Source organism: Ostrea edulis, chromosome 4, assembly GCF_947568905.1.
Source record: "Ostrea edulis chromosome 4, xbOstEdul1.1, whole genome shotgun sequence".
NCBI classification, from domain to species: Eukaryota; Metazoa; Mollusca; class Bivalvia; order Ostreida; family Ostreidae; genus Ostrea; species Ostrea edulis.
The window spans coordinates 84264512-84281098 of NC_079167.1; the positions used below are offsets into that span (position 1 = coordinate 84264512).

Below are 16587 nucleotides of genomic sequence, written 5' to 3' on the forward strand. Positions count from 1 at the left end.
CCCCCCCCCCCCATTTCTTCGATAATATATAAGTCTCATATATTTATATATAATATGTGCACGAAAGACTGTAAAGTAATCTTTACATCACTTTGTGACCTTGATATCGCCCCCGATGTGTATAGTCATTTGGAATAAAGAAAACCAACGCATGTACGTATATCGACTCGTTACAGGTGAAAGATGACGATATTTTATTTCGACCTAGGCATATTCAGAAAGGTAACTAGTTGCAGATTTAGGATTTTGATACGGAAGGTACAATATTTTGCCTCGTTTAGATACGATTTGGATGTGAATGTGGAAAATGTCCAACATTTGAGTTGAGATTAAGGAAATTGCTATATTTGAGAGGATATTGTACCGATCCGTATCACTCTTTAAATTTACCGTATTAATGTCGACATATTAAGCCTAAGCTGCAAATGATTTGAGTGCATCTTTCACCTGTAACGAGGTGATAAACAACTAAAAGTCTAGCGGATAAAAATAGCTCTACGTCACTTGTATGACGACGTAATAGGTAAGCAAAGGATTTCCCCACGTGATACGATGGACAAACGATTTTTACTTAAAATATGCGACACTTGAAAGAATTTTACTTTTATATGAATATGCTGTTATTACTTGTTATTTTACTCGGGACACCTTAACCCTGCTGTGTCTGCCTTCAATTCTTCCTGTTGAATAAATCCAACCAGGGACCTATATATACTGTTAGTATATAGGTCCCTGATCCAACACCTCATCTTTAAGATATCCCAGATGTACACAACAAGACTTCAAATTTAGCGGAATAGGTGATCTGGAAAAAACCTCCTTCCCACCCTTCTGTGTATTAAAACAATAAAAGATATTAAAATTAAATAATTGTGTAGCGGTCAGCCGGGTTCGATCACCGGTGGCCAGTTAGCTCAGTTGGTAGAGCACCTGACTGGAGATTCAGGGGGCCCGGGTTCGAGTCCCGGTCTGGTCCGTTGCATTTTCTCCCTTCCTGTTACAATTGTAACAGTTCGGTATTGAAGACCTAGCTGTCTTTCTAATATTTGTTTCATTGAATTATCAAATGAATGACATTAAAACAAATGCCAGTGGCTGTTTCAGACCCCTTACTTTCACCCCAACAAATTTACGAGTAAAACTCCAGATTGGGCACCCCAAATGGCTAATCATTTTGGTAAATACGTGGGCCCCCTTCTTCAGAAATTCTCCATCCGCCACTGTACTTAAACTTACACACGACAATTAAAGAGTACGAGTTGTCTAAAAAAAATATTTATAGCACCGGATTGCTATTTATAGAAACTGGTGTAATCCGAAAGTTGACTAATCTATCGAACAAACCTATCGTTGAAAACGAAAGCAAAGAGTAAACAACTACATTTTCCACACTTATTGAAAGTCATGGAGGAAGCAATGAGTCCAGAGAATTTCACAGGTGTGTATCACCCATAGATCGCCAAGAATGTGATATGTTAAGAGTCTATTCTCATTGTATTGTATACGTTTTTTCATTAGAGGAAATTCGAAATGAATCCGGGAACCCCTAAACTGACTTATTCTAATCACAGGGACTATGTATCTATACAAAGTAAATGTTTGTGACGAGTCCTGTGTTCTATGCAGCGTATTTGTTTTTAATCTTTAAGGACTTCCATGATCCCATTGGAATTAAGAAGATTTCTGTGATCCCATTCAATGATTCATGGAATATTGAATGAGTGAATCACACTTGCTTGGAAGTACAGTGATATGTAACATGTATTGTATGATTAAATCTAGAATGTGAAAGAAAAAAATTCAAGAAACAATGAACATTGGAGCATTATTTAGAGTCTCATGAAATCAGAAGTATTCAGGTCGTTTAGCTAGGCCAAGAAAGTTGGAAACCATGTGAACAAATTGATTAGTATGAGTCAATGTTTATTTGTGTCTGACCAAGAAAGGTAGTATGCAAGTTCACCTCATTTCTACATCTGTGTTTGTTGAAAGTTATTGGATCAGTATCAATCATGGCTAATGATCATCATTATTTGTTGATTAATTTTAGTTCATTTAGTAATGGGAATTTTGTCATAAGACACTAGTCAGATCATTATGCACACCAATAAAAAATTTTCACTGGAAACATCAACAGGTCGGCACAAAACAATGTCTTATTTACAAGTAATATCCTAGTTATAGCTAGAATGGGCAGTGAAATAACGAGTCATAGTACTAGGTATATCTTGTTTTTACTTACTCCCAGAATACTGATCACTTGATTTGTATGTCAACCCAAGGCAGCCGATTAAACTGCAGATATCATAAGAAACATAATATATATATTTCATTTGTATTGGTAGGCATTTCTGTATGTAGATTAATTTATTTTGCACCCTACCATGTATGAAATTTTTGTTGTGGGAAATAAGTTGAAAAAATCTCAGAACTTGCATATTGCAACTCCAAATTAACATTATATTTATTATGATAATGAATTGTTACTTTCTCTATCTTATTATTTAGAAATGTAGATTCCTGTGGAATTCCCGCCGTTTCCTTCCAACAGGCCTAAATACCTTGTTTTCCTAAGAGCTTTTTGTAGTCAGAAAGTGTGACACCATGCTTGAATCATGATCAAACTGAGATACATTAATGTTATATCTTAATGTTACAAATATGGAGAAAAAGTCTGATTAAAACCGGCCCCCTTCTCCTATTGCCGTTGACAATGGGAGAAGGGGGGCTGGTTTTTTAATCAGACTGATGTGAAAATAGCTTTGATTCATGCATGTCACAGAAATAGAAATTTTAGACAATTTTCACAGATAAATGTCAACACTTCATGATGTCATCTTTCCACTATAGATTAGTACTGGGAGACCCGGAGTCTCACATGAGCATTTTTGTTTCTGACTTAAAAGAATGATCATCTTGTACGACCAAAAATGGCCACAGTTGAACCTAATCCCTCTGATCTCATTACTCATCTGAATTCTATTAATAAAAGAATTATCGAAGTTCAGTTGATATTTACTGATGCTGTAATTGTGTGGAGTTTGACATCACAGAAATGATGCGTGGCTCTGATGAAGACAAACCAGCTGCAGGTTAAACTGAATTTAGGGAGGGTCACATATTCTTAACAAGGGTCTCATTTTAACATCCTAGCTGTAAGGGGAGGGGGGGGGGTGGGGTGTTAGATGCATACCACGTCACCAAGGACCAAAAACAGACCACACTGTCCAATGTTAGGAACTGTTCCTCAGAAGATCTAGATTAGCTGGATTAATTAGTAAACATTCCTCAATCTTCACTCTTTTCAAAATAAAATACCTTGAAGCATCACCCTTGGCTAGCAAAGATTACATTCCTCTATGCCTGATATTCTGTCACAGTCCATACACTACTTGGTAACAGTCAAGGTTCATACCTCACTATGAACTCCGAACTACTACAGAAGTATCCTCAGCATCTTTGACTGACCCCATGGAGATTATTATGGCAGAAACTTTGCAATACAGAAAATTCTTATGGAAAAATTACTCTTGCTTAGAAAAATTAATTCATTCTTAATTTATATCTTGTTTCTGTAGAGAATGCAAATCTGGATGTTGCAGATGCGAAGCCTATATCTGAAACCGATGCTTTTGGTTTTGGACAAGGAACATTTAAAACGCACAGGTGTGTATTAATGATTTGAACTTATCTCATTATCTATTTATCAGACAACAATGTAACCTAGGTGATAGTTTTCTTTCGCCACAAAATTTATTCACCTGACCCATTTTATTTTTCAAAATTGAATTAGTGAAAAGAAATTTTTAACATGTTTCAAGTGGACAATTTTCTTCATTGTTTAGTGAATATTTTTTGCCTTTATTACAATTTATTATGATTTTTTATAATTCATTATGTTTTGTAATAATTTATCATGATTTAGTTTTATTTTTATAAATCATTATAATTTATCATGATTTGTTATAAATTATGATGATTTATTATGATATAGACTGTTATTTATTATGATTTGTTATAAAAAAAAATTATGATTTGTTATGATTTATTATCATTTTATCATGATTTATTATGAGTTGTATAATTTATTATCATTTGTTGTGATTTATTATGATTTGTAATAATTCATTATGACTTATTATGATTTGCTTTTTATCATGATTTATAATGATTATGATTTATTATGACTAATTATGATTTGCTATTTATCATGATTTATAATGATTATGATTTATTATGACTTATTATGATTGGCTATTTATCATGATTTATAATGATTATGATTTATTATGATTTACAGCACAAAGCCAATAGCCACCACCATCCAGACTACCTCGGAGTTTTATTCAACAAGGTACAAGATGGATTACGCAAACAGAGGGAAGGCTGTGATAATTAACAACAAAAAGTTTAATCCAAACACTGGCCTTAACGACCGGAACGGGACAGATGTCGACGCTTCTGCTCTGTGCTGCCGACTTTCAGAACTGGACTTTGATGTAGATCTGTTCCACAATCTCAAGGCAGATGAAATCAAACAACAGTTACACAAAGGTGAAATTCCCGTTACAAAAATGTCAAAATCAAATTCCAGTACAAAAATATCGAGAATCAAATTCCAGTTTATGAAAAGGTTAAAATCAAATTCCTGGCGGTGAGAAAAAATGGTGAGAAACCAAGCTAAAGTTACAAAAAGGTCAAATCAAGTTCCCGTTACAAAAATATTGAAAATCAAATTTCAATTACAAAAAGGTCAAAAACAAATTCCACTTACAAAAAGGTCAAAATCAAATCCCAGTTACAAATAGGTCAAAATCCAATTCCAGTTACAAATAGGTCAAAATCCAATTCCAGTTACAAATAGGTCTAAATCCAGTTACAAAAAAGTGAAAATCAAATTCCAGTTACAAAAATGTCAAAATCAAATATTTAGGAGAACAATTTTATGCCATTTTCACAAAACCAAGCAGACATTAAATCTCTCATGTCCATAAATGTGTCGCAATACTCTAGTCCAGTCCATAATTCTGTGAATAGTTTTACATCAGACATTTAGACTTTATATATATACATAATTATATACGTATGTATATTTTCAAAGTGTGTTAAGTGTCTCCATGAAAAAAATGCTGATGTACACTCACACCACACTTTGAAAAAAAAATTTCAAAGTGTGTTGATTTGGTCGCAAATTTAATGCACTTTGAATTTTTTTTTCAAAGTGCATAATTGTTTCAAAGTGTGTTGTCACAGACCACAAAAACCAAGGTTCTGTTTCATAGCAAGTGTGACACGATAAAGATCCCTCCCTGTTCAAAGGCTGTGAGCGCCGAGCATAGGCCTTAATTTTGCATCCCTTCACTGGCAGTGGTGACGTCTCCATATGAATGAAAAATTCTCGAGAGAGGGATGTTAAACAATACACAATCAATCAATCATATTTAACATTTACATTCCCCATGTTCAAAAAGTAATACAGTTCGTGGCAAATGTCATCAAATGCTAAAAAGGTAAATCTGTCAGTCGTATTCTTTGTTTAATGAATTGGTTGTTTGGTTTTGACATTGAAATTTTATTCTAATTTTTACATGAACAGACAAGTCAATGTATATGGCAAACTTGGCACTTTAAACCTAAATTAATTATTTCTAATCAAAGCAGTCATATTCAAGGCAAGTAGTGATTTTGAAATGGATTGTGGTATGGGTGATGTCATTATGGTACACATATTGAAGTGTTTAATTAGATCATTAAAAATACATGTATTGATGTTTGATTAGATCATTATAACAATACATGTATTGAAGTGTTTAATTACATCATTAAAGATACATGTATTGAAGTGTTTAATTAGATAATTAAAAATACATGTACATGTATTGAAGTGTTTAATTAGATTATTAAAAATACATGTATTGATGTTTTATTAGATCATCATAACAATACATGTATTGATGTTTTATTAGATCATTAACAATACATGTATTGATGTTTTATTAGATCATTATAACAATACATGTATTGATATTTTATTAGGTCATTATAACAATACATGTATTGATGTATTATTAGACCATTAACAATACATGTATTGATGTTTTATTAGATCATTATAACAATGCATGTATTGATGTTTTATTAGATCATTATAACAATGCATGTATTGATGTTTTATTAGATCATTATAACAATACATGTATTGATGTTTTATTAGATCATTAACAATACATGTATTGATGTTTTATTAGATCATTAACAATACATGTATTGATGTTTTATTAGATCATTATAACAATACATGTATTGATGTTTTATTAGATCATTAACAATACATGTATTGATGTTTTATTAGATCATTAACAATACATGTATTGATGTTTTATTAGATCATTATAACAATACATGTATTGATGTTTCATTAGATCATTAAAAATACATGTATTGATATTTTATTAGATCATTAACAATACATGTATTGATGTTTAATTAGATCATTAACAATACATGTATTGATGTTTTATTATATCATTATAACAATACATGTATTGATGTTTTATTAGATCATTATAACAATACATGTATTGATGTTTTATTAGATCATTATAACAATACATGTATTGATGTTTTATTAGATCATTAACAATACATGTATTGATGTTTTATTAGATCATTATAATAATACATGTATTGATATTTTATTAGGTCATTATAACAATACATGTATTGATGTATTATTAGACCATTAACAATACATGTATTGATGTTTTATTAGATCATTATAACAATGCATGTATTGATGTTTTATTAGATCATTATAACAATGCATGTATTGATGTTTTATTAGATCATTATAACAATACATGTATTGATGTTTTATTAGATCATTAACAATACATGTATTGATGTTTAATTAGATCATTAACAATACATGTATTGATGTTTTATTAGATCATTATAACAATACATGTATTGATGTTTTATTAGATCATTAACAATACATGTATTGATGTTTTATTAGATCATTAACAATACATGTATTGATGTTTTATTAGATCATTATAACAATACATGTATTGATGTTTCATTAGATCATTAAAAATACATGTATTGATATTTTATTAGATCATTAACAATACATGTATTGATGTTTAATTAGATCATTAACAATACATGTATTGATGTTTTATTATATCATTATAACAATACATGTATTGATATTTTATTAGATCATTATAACAATACATGTATTGATGTTTTATTAGATCATTATAACAATACATGTATTGATGTTTTATTAGATCATTAACAATACATGTATTGATGTTTTATTAGATCATTATAACAATACATGTATTGATGTTTTATTAGATCATTATAACAATATATGTATTGATGTTTTATTATCTCATTATAACAATACATGTATTGATGTTTTATTAGATCATTATAACAATACATGTATTGATGTTTTATTAGATCATTAACAATACATGTATTGATGTTTAATTAGATCATTATAATAATACATGTATTGATGTTTTATTAAATCATTATAACAATACATGTATTGATGTTTTATTAAATCATTATAACAATACATGTATTGATGTTTTATTAGATCATTATAACAATACATGTATTGATGTTTTATTAGATCATTATAACAATACATGTATTGATGTTTTATTAGATCATTATAACAATACATGTATTGATGTTTTATTAGATCATTAACAATACATGTATTGATGTTTTATTAGATCATTAACAATACATGTATTGATGTTTTATTAGATCATTATAACAATACATGTATTGATGTTTTATTAGATCATTATAACAATACATGTATTGATGTTTTATTAAATCATTATAACAATACATGTATTGATGTTTCATTAGATCATTAGAAATACATGTATTGATGTTTTATTAGATCATTAACAATACATGTATTGATGTTTCATTAGATCATTAACAATACATGTATTGATGTTTTATTATATCATTATAACAATACATGTATTGATGTTTTATTAGATCATTATAACAATACATGTATTGATGTTTGATTAGATCATTATAACAATACATGTATTGATGTTTTATTATATCATTATAACAATACATGTATTGATGTTTTATTAGATCATTATAACAATACATGTATTGATGTTTTATTAGATCATTATAACAATACATGTATTGATGTTTTATTAGATCATTAACAATACATGTATTGATGTTTTATTAGATCATTATAACAATACATGTATTGATGTTTTATTAGATCATTATAACAATACATGTATTGATATTTTATTAGATCATTATAACAATACATGTATTGATGTTTTATTAGGTCATTAACAATACATGTATTGATGTTTTATTAGATCATTAACAATACATGTATTGATGTTTTATTAGATCATTATAACAATACATGTATTGATGTTTTATTACATCATTAACAATTCATGTATTGATGTTTTATTACATCATTAACAATACATGTATTGATGTTTTATTACATCATTAACAATTCATGTATTGATGTTTAATTAGATCATTAATAATACATGTATTGATGTTTTATTAGCTCATTATAACAATACATGTATTGATGTTTTATTAGATCATTAACAATACATGTATTGATGTTTTATTAGATCATTAACAACACATGTATTGATGTTTTATTAGATCATTATAACAATACATGTATTGATGTTTTATTAGATCATTAATAATACATGTATTGATGTTTTATTAGATCATTATAGCAATACATGTATTGATGTTTTATTAGATCATTATAACAATACATGTATTGATGTTTTATTAGGTCATTATAACAATACATGTATTCATGTATTATTAGACCATTAACAATACATGTATTGATGTTTTATTAGATCATTATAACAATACATGTATTGATGTTTTATTAGGTCATTATAACAATACATGTATTGATGTTTTATTAGATCATTAACAATACATGTATTGATTTTTAATTAGATCATTAACAATACACGTATTGATGTTTTATTAGATCATTATAACAATACATGTATTGATGTTTTATTAGATCATTAACAATACATGTATTGATGTTTTATTAGATCATTATAACAATACATGTATTGATGTTTTATTAGATCATTATAACAATACATGTATTGATGTTTTATTAGATCATTATAATAATACATGTATTTATGTTTTATTAGATCATTAACAATACATGTATTGATGTTTTATTAGATAATTAACAATACATGTATTGATGTTTTATTATCTCATTATAACAATACATGTATTGATGTTTTATTAGATCATTATAACAATACATGTATTGATGTTTTATTAGATCATTAACAATACATGTATTGATGTTTTATTAGATCATTATAACAATACATGTATTGATGTTTTATTAGATCATTAACAATACATGTATTGATGTTTTATTAGATCATTATAATAATACATGTATTGATATTTTATTAGGTCATTATAACAATACATGTATTGATGTATTATTAGATCATTAACAATACATGTATTGATGTTTTATTAGATCATTAACAATACATGTATTGATGTTTTATTAGATCATTAACAATACATGTATTGATGTTTTATTATATCATTATAACAATACATGTATTGATGTTTTATTAGATCATTATAACAATACATGTATTGATGTTTTATTAGATCATTATAACAATACATGTATTGATGTTTTATTAGATCATTAACAATACATGTATTGATGTTTTATTAGATCATTATAACAATACATGTATTGATGTTTTATTAGATCATTAACAATACATGTATTGATGTTTTATTAGATCATTAACAATACATGTATTGATGTTTTATTAGATCATTAACAATACATGTATTGATGTTTTATTAGATCATTAACAATACATGTATTGATGTTTTATTAGATCATTAACAATACATGTATTGATGTTTTATTAGATAATTAACAATACATGTATTGATGTTTTATTATCTCATTATAACAATACATGTATTGATGTTTTATTAGATCATTAACAATACATGTATTGATGTTTTATTAGATCATTAACAATACATGTAGTGATGTTTTTTTTAGATCATTAACAATACATGTATTGATGTTTTATTGATCATTAACAATACATGTATTGATGTTTTATTATATCATTATAACAATACATGTATTGATGTTTTATTAGATCATTATAACAATACATGTATTGATGTTTTATTAGATCATTAACAATACATGTATTGATGTTTTATTATATCATTATAACAATACATGTATTGATGTTTTATTATATCATTATAACAATACATGTATTGATTTTTAATTAGATCAATAACAATACATGTATTGATGTTTTATTATATCATTATAACATTACATGTATTGATGTTTTATTAGATCATTAACAATACATGTATTGATGTTTTATTAGATCATTATAACAGTACATGTATTGATGTTTTATTAGATCATTAACAATACATGTATTGATGTTTTATTAGATCATTATAACAATACATGTATTGATGTTTTATTAGATCATTAACAATACATATATTGATGTTTTATTAGGTCATTATAACAATACATTTACTGAAGTGTTTATTTGAGTCATTAACATTGAATTCATACTGTAAGCAAAGATTTATCTGCGTGTTGTAAACTGCACACATTTTTTTTCCAAACCATATGGATAGGGTTTAATTATGTGATGTCAGTATCTACAATTAATAAATTGCATAATCATGGGAATAGTACCTAGTTATTGTATATACATGTAAGATCAATACGTAAATCTCCATGTTTACGGTATTACTACCTAGACATGTAACTATGCAGAGTTTAAATCGATCTTTTATTGTTCTATAATAACATGTCCCCATCGCTTTGTGATAATACGTCCCTGGTTTTTTTTGACAGCGGCCGAGTCTGACCACAGTAACAGTGACTGTTTCGCCTGTGCCATTCTGTCTCATGGGGAGGAGGGATATGTGTGGGGAATTGACAGGATGGTTCCAATCAATGACCTTCTGGAGCCGTTCAAAGGCAACAAATGTCTCTCTCTGGCAGGCAAACCCAAGATTTTTCTCATTCAGGTCAGTAATGTACAATTGTTCTTATCCAATATTTTAATAGTTTAGATGAAAAAAATAATGCTGTTTCTTTGATTCCTAAATGTTTAGTTTAGAATAAATCTGATATCAGAGATCTTTATTTGTTGTAATTCGTTTTCCTGTGTTTAGGCAATGCTTACCCCCAAGTTAAGGCAATGTTAACTTTACACCAAGTTAAGGCAATATTTACCTAGAGTTTTGGCAATATTTACCTCGAGTTTAGGCAATGTTTACCTAGAGTTTCGGCAATACTTACTCCCAATTTTAGGCAATGTGTATCTAGAGTTTAGGCAATATGCTTACCCCAATTTTCGGCAATGTTTATCCCAAGTTTAGACAATGCTTACCTAGAGTTTAGGCAATGTTTACTCGGAGTTTAGGCAATGTTTATCATGAGTTTAGGCAATACTTACCTAAAGTTTAGGCAATGTTTATCTTGAGTTTAGGCAATGTTTACCTAGAGTTAAGGCAATTTTTACCTAGAGTTTAAGCAATGCCTACCTAAAGTTTCAGCAATGTTTACCTAGATTTTTGGCAATGTTTACCTAGACTTTCGACAGTGCTTACTTGGTGTTTAGGCAGTACTTACCCAGAGTTTACGCAATGCTTTTCTAGAGTTTAAGCAATGCTTATCTAGAGTTTAGGCAATGTTTATCTAGAGTTTAGGCAATGCTTATCTAGAGTTTAGGCAATATGCTTATACCCCAATTTTAGGCAATGTTTACCATGAGTTAAAGCTTAGAACACTGGAATACACCTGTAGTAGTCACTACATGATAACGAGATAAAGATTTTATCATTAGAGAAATTCAGGTATCTTCTATTCCCTGAGAGCAATACTGAGAGCAATAGGATTTTTCTTAATTGATTCTGAAATAAAATCTTGTTTCTTCACACCTTTATACATTGACTTGAATCGTTTGTATACAAGTTTTTAAATTCATGGCGATTTGATGCTGCTAAACACAGAAAATGTGAAACACGTCAATTTTTTGGACACAGGCTTGCCGTGGAACCAAATTTGATGTGGGGGTGGACATGAATGTGGCTGATGCTAAAGGCTTTATGGACATCGAGCCGGAGTTTTCCCTGCAGAAAATTCCATCTGAGGCAGATTTCCTCATTGCATACTCTGTTGTCCCAGGTAAGTAATCACACCTGTGTTTGATGGCATGATTATAATGTTACCGATTCGTCACTATTATTGGTTACTTCTTATTGGTTGATAACCAGTACGTATTGGATACATGTTATTGATTGGCCATTGGTATTAGTTACACTGTTATAATTGTTTACATGTTATTGGTTGATTACTGCTATTGGTTACATGTTATTGATTGGTTACTGCTATTGGTTACATGTTATAATGTTATTTATTGGTCACTGCTATTGGTTATATACTATAATGTTATTGATTGATCACTGCTATTGGTTATATACTATAATGTTATTGATTGGTCACTGCTTTTAGTTACATGTTATAATTGTTTACATGTTATTGATTGGTTACTGCTATTGGTTACATGTTATAATGTTATTGATTGGTCACTGCTATTGGTTAAACACTATTGATTGGTCACTGCTATTGGTTACATGTTATAATGTTATTGATTGGTCACTGCTATTGGTTACATGTTATAATGTTATTGATTGGTCACTGCTATTGGTTATATACTATAATGTTATTGATTGGTCACTGCTATTGGTTATATACTATAATGTTATTGATTGGTCACTGCTATTGGTTATATACTATAATGTTATTGATTGGTCACTGCTATTGGTTACATGTTATAATGTTATTGATTGGTCACTGCTATTGGTTATATACTATAATGTTATTGATTGATCACTGCTATTGGTTATATACTATAATGTTATTGATTGGTCACTGCTTTTAGTTACATGTTATAATTGTTTACATGTTATTGATTGGTTACTGCTATTGGTTACATGTTATAATGTTATTGATTGGTCACTGCTATTGGTTAAACACTATTGATTGGTCACTGCTATTGGTTACATGTTATAATGTTATTGATTGGTCACTGCTATTGGTTATATACTATAATGTTATTGATTGGTCACTGCTATTGGTTATATACTATAATGTTATTGATTGGTCACTGCTATTGGTTACATGTTATAATGTTATTGATTGGTCACTGCTATTGGTTATATACTATAATGTTATTGATTGGTCACTGCTATTGGTTATATACTATAATGTTATTGATTGGACACTGCTATTGGTTAAACACTATTGATTGGTCACTGCTATTTACCTCCATTTCAAAATGCTTTATCACATTGTAAGTTTAGAGTAGGTGTGACAGAAACAAAATAACGTTTCAGGAAAAATATTTTCAGTTAGATGTGCTTGCTCGAGGAGTTCATTGGTTTTTTTGGGGTGGTGCAGGTAAAATGAACATATTAACAGCATACAGGGATTTAACAGCTTATACTAGAATTGGGGCTTCACAATGTGGTATTGGGGATCCCCAATACTTTAACAGAAGGAATTTAATAACTTGTATAAAATATGTATTTGTATATGACTAAGTTATACATGTACTTACCATTCATTACTTCTTACATACAGAGTATTAGCAGGGCTATCATCTTGAATGGTTTCTTTGAAAATGTTGAAATACTTTTGTATGAATGTTAGACAATTTATTGTTACTAATGTTACATGTAATGGTTGAGCTGGTAGCTTTCAAAATGGAGAGAACTGCAGCTGATTTCTTGTTGAAGTAGAGCACTTTCTCATTAATACTTTTCTCACACGTGATGTCTATACTGATACTGTCTGTAACATTGCTTGTTTACAGGTTATTATTCCTGGAGAAACTCGACCAATGGCTCCTGGTTTGTACAGGCGCTGTCTGAGGTCCTGATGAAATATGGCCAGACAGTGGACCTCCTCACCATGATGACACGTGTCAATCAAATTGTGGCCAACAAATTCCAGTCCAACACGTCCCACGCAGAAATGAACGCGAAGAAACAGATTCCCTGTATCACCTCCATGCTGACCAAAGAGGTCTTCTTCACCAGTAAATAGAGGGGCACCTGCTATATTGATGTAGGGCACCTGCTCAGCTGGTGAAGTGATAAACATAACTGCCATAATAAAGGAACTGAACAATTTAAAGTGTGAATGACTTTTCTCCACTGTTACACATTGGCAACTCTAAACTTTTTGTTAGACGTTTCCAATTTCAAAGTTTAATTACAAGTGCAGTTTTTGTGTTATGGTGTTTTCAGGGAAAATATGGATGGATATTTGTAAAGCTGAAAATGAGATTGTCCGTCTTTTTATAATGGAAATTTTGTTTAGGTCCAACAATTTTCTGTGACCTTGTGGCACTTGGGGAAAAAATGTGTCCAGGATGTAGAAGATCTAGGGCCAGTTATGAAAATAACTAAATAGAGAAGTATTAAAATAGTAAGTGAAAATGATATAATTAGGGTATATGTAAGTAAAATGATAATCTCATAGGAGTTATAAAGCCACATCTCAACATTCAAAAACCATAATTTATAAATACTCCAACATGGTGCTGCTTAATTTCTTTTTAAAATTATTTCAGCATACAAATATATATCATTTACAGTGTATGTTTGTAAAGCATTAAAATCAAATTAAAATGAGGACTAACACAAAGTGTAAATGATGTACCAATGATGTGTGTAAAAGTGTCATAATGTTTACAGGCGTGGTACTGTAACTCATTTCACAATGTTTACAGGTGTGGTACTGTAAACTCGTGTCACAATGTTTACAGGTGTGGTGTAAACTCGTGTCATAATGTTTACAGGTGTGGTACTGTAAACTCATGTCATAATGTTTACAGGTGTGGTGTAAACTCATGTCATAATGTTTACAGGTGTGGTACTGTAAACTCGTGTCATAATGTTTACAGGTGTGGTACTGTAAACTCGTGTCACAATGTTTACAGGTGTGGTACTGTAAACTCATGTCATAATGTTTACAGGTGTGGTACTGTAAACTCGTGTCATAATGTTTACAGGTGTGGTGTAAACTCGTGTCATAATGTTTACAGGTGTGGTACACTTCTTTGTAAACTTGTGTTTGACACTTTGGTGTAAACATTTGTCAGAATATTATTTACAGTCGTACACTTCTGTGCCAACACTTGTCAGAAATGTTTACTGTTGTCATGTTTTTGGCCATTTGCATTGATCTCTCTTGATGCGTTTAAAAATGTTACAAAATTACTTTTAATTTTTGTGTTTTTTTAGTATTTTCTATATTCCTTTGTACATAGATAGCATTTGTCATATTTCAGGTCCTCAAATTGGCCTTTTTTCTGAATGATTAACAAGCAAATTTATACACAAGTCTTGTTATCTCTCTATGGATCAAACTAAACACAACGTACAATCATGTAAAATCTTCATCTTTAACTGGCTAAGATGGTAAATATATTCATGTGACCTTTAACCTCAAGCATGACCTTGATCTGACAAGAAGCCTTGAGCTCATTGAAATATAAATTGTATAATTTTTACTTTGGTTGTTTAAAAGATTGGATATATGGGCTGACAAATCAAACCCATGGACATATTAGGGCAATGTCATTCCTCAGTCAATGAGTAATGTATTATTTTTCATAGTAATTTTAAGAAATATTTTGTTTTATGTAGTACCACATTATTTAATTATAAAGTATTGTACACCATGCTACAATATTTTAAATCTCAAAAAATAGATCTGAAGAATAGTATAGCAAATTACAGTGACATCATAAACCTCGTGTTTCCATAAATAGACATCAAGAAAATTAATAAGCAACTGTTATTTCAGTCAATCCATGGTATTATTCCACCAATCAAGAAGACAATATTGATCTCGGACTTTGTCCTCAGTCAATATTAGCTAGGCTCTTGGAGCATTGACTAAAATGAACTTGTTATAATTGTATTTCACTACGTTGTGATGCGTGTGCAGTTGTTGAACTAAACAGCTGTATCTCTTTGTGTGTGCTCTGTAATATAACATTTACTTCATTTTTGGATTTTGGTTCAACACAATAAAAACAAAATATGCAAACAAAATGTTCTTTGCATTAAATACATTTTTTTTTTTAATTTCCTCAGTTGTCTCTGTAACAGCCATGCTATAATTCAACAAGGGTTTTGCCCCCTAGAGCAAAGCACATCTCTTTCTTGATGGCAGAATATTTTTTTTGACAATTTGTATTTGTAAGTTTCTTTGAAAAAAAAAGAAACTAGTCTAAATTGTCACAATGTTCCTGAAACAATAGCAGTCCAACCTCCTACATCACTATCATTAACAGCTGGCTTGAATCTGGGGCTGAAAGTACCGGTTTAATTTTGCTAATAATCCTTTGTCCATTCAAATTCAACCCTCTTTTGAAAAAGGTT

The 16587-nt window shown here is 29.6% G+C and overlaps 1 protein-coding gene and 1 non-coding gene across 4 annotated transcripts; both read left to right on the plus strand.

Moving 5' to 3' along the window:
* The first annotated feature begins 903 nt into the window (after positions 1-903).
* Positions 904-976, plus strand: Trnas-gga (transfer RNA serine (anticodon GGA)). Its single transcript has one exon. It is a non-coding gene; the product is annotated as a tRNA-Ser (tRNA).
* Positions 977-1277: 301 nt separating this feature from the next.
* LOC125670527 (caspase-3-like) lies at positions 1278-16257 on the plus strand. 3 transcript variants are annotated; one of them, XR_007368251.2, is made up of 7 exons: positions 1304-1438; positions 3579-3666; positions 4301-4554; positions 10979-11154; positions 12175-12316; positions 14007-15032; positions 15066-16257. XR_007368251.2 is itself a non-coding variant. In XM_048905737.2 (6 exons), the coding sequence occupies exons 1-6, from the start codon at positions 1405-1407 to the stop codon at positions 14237-14239; spliced, it is 927 nt and encodes a 308-aa protein (XP_048761694.1). In that variant the 5' UTR covers positions 1278-1404; the 3' UTR covers positions 14240-16257. The 3 variants fall into 3 exon arrangements, 1 of the variants encoding a protein (XP_048761694.1); XR_007368261.2 differs by having other exon boundaries at positions 14007-14963; XM_048905737.2 differs by having other exon boundaries at positions 1278-1438; positions 14007-16257.
* The last annotated feature ends 330 nt before the right edge of the window (positions 16258-16587 follow it).

Coding starts and splice junctions, on each gene's coding strand:
- LOC125670527 (XM_048905737.2), top strand. CDS start 1,405: ATGGAGGAAGCAATGAGTCCAGAGAATTTCACAG. Junction 1,439..3,578: donor GAGTCCAGAGAATTTCACAG/GTGTGTATCACC, acceptor TTGTTTCTGTAG/AGAATGCAAATCTGGATGTT. Junction 4,555..10,978: donor CAAACAACAGTTACACAAAG/GTGAAATTCCCG, acceptor TTTTTTTGACAG/CGGCCGAGTCTGACCACAGT.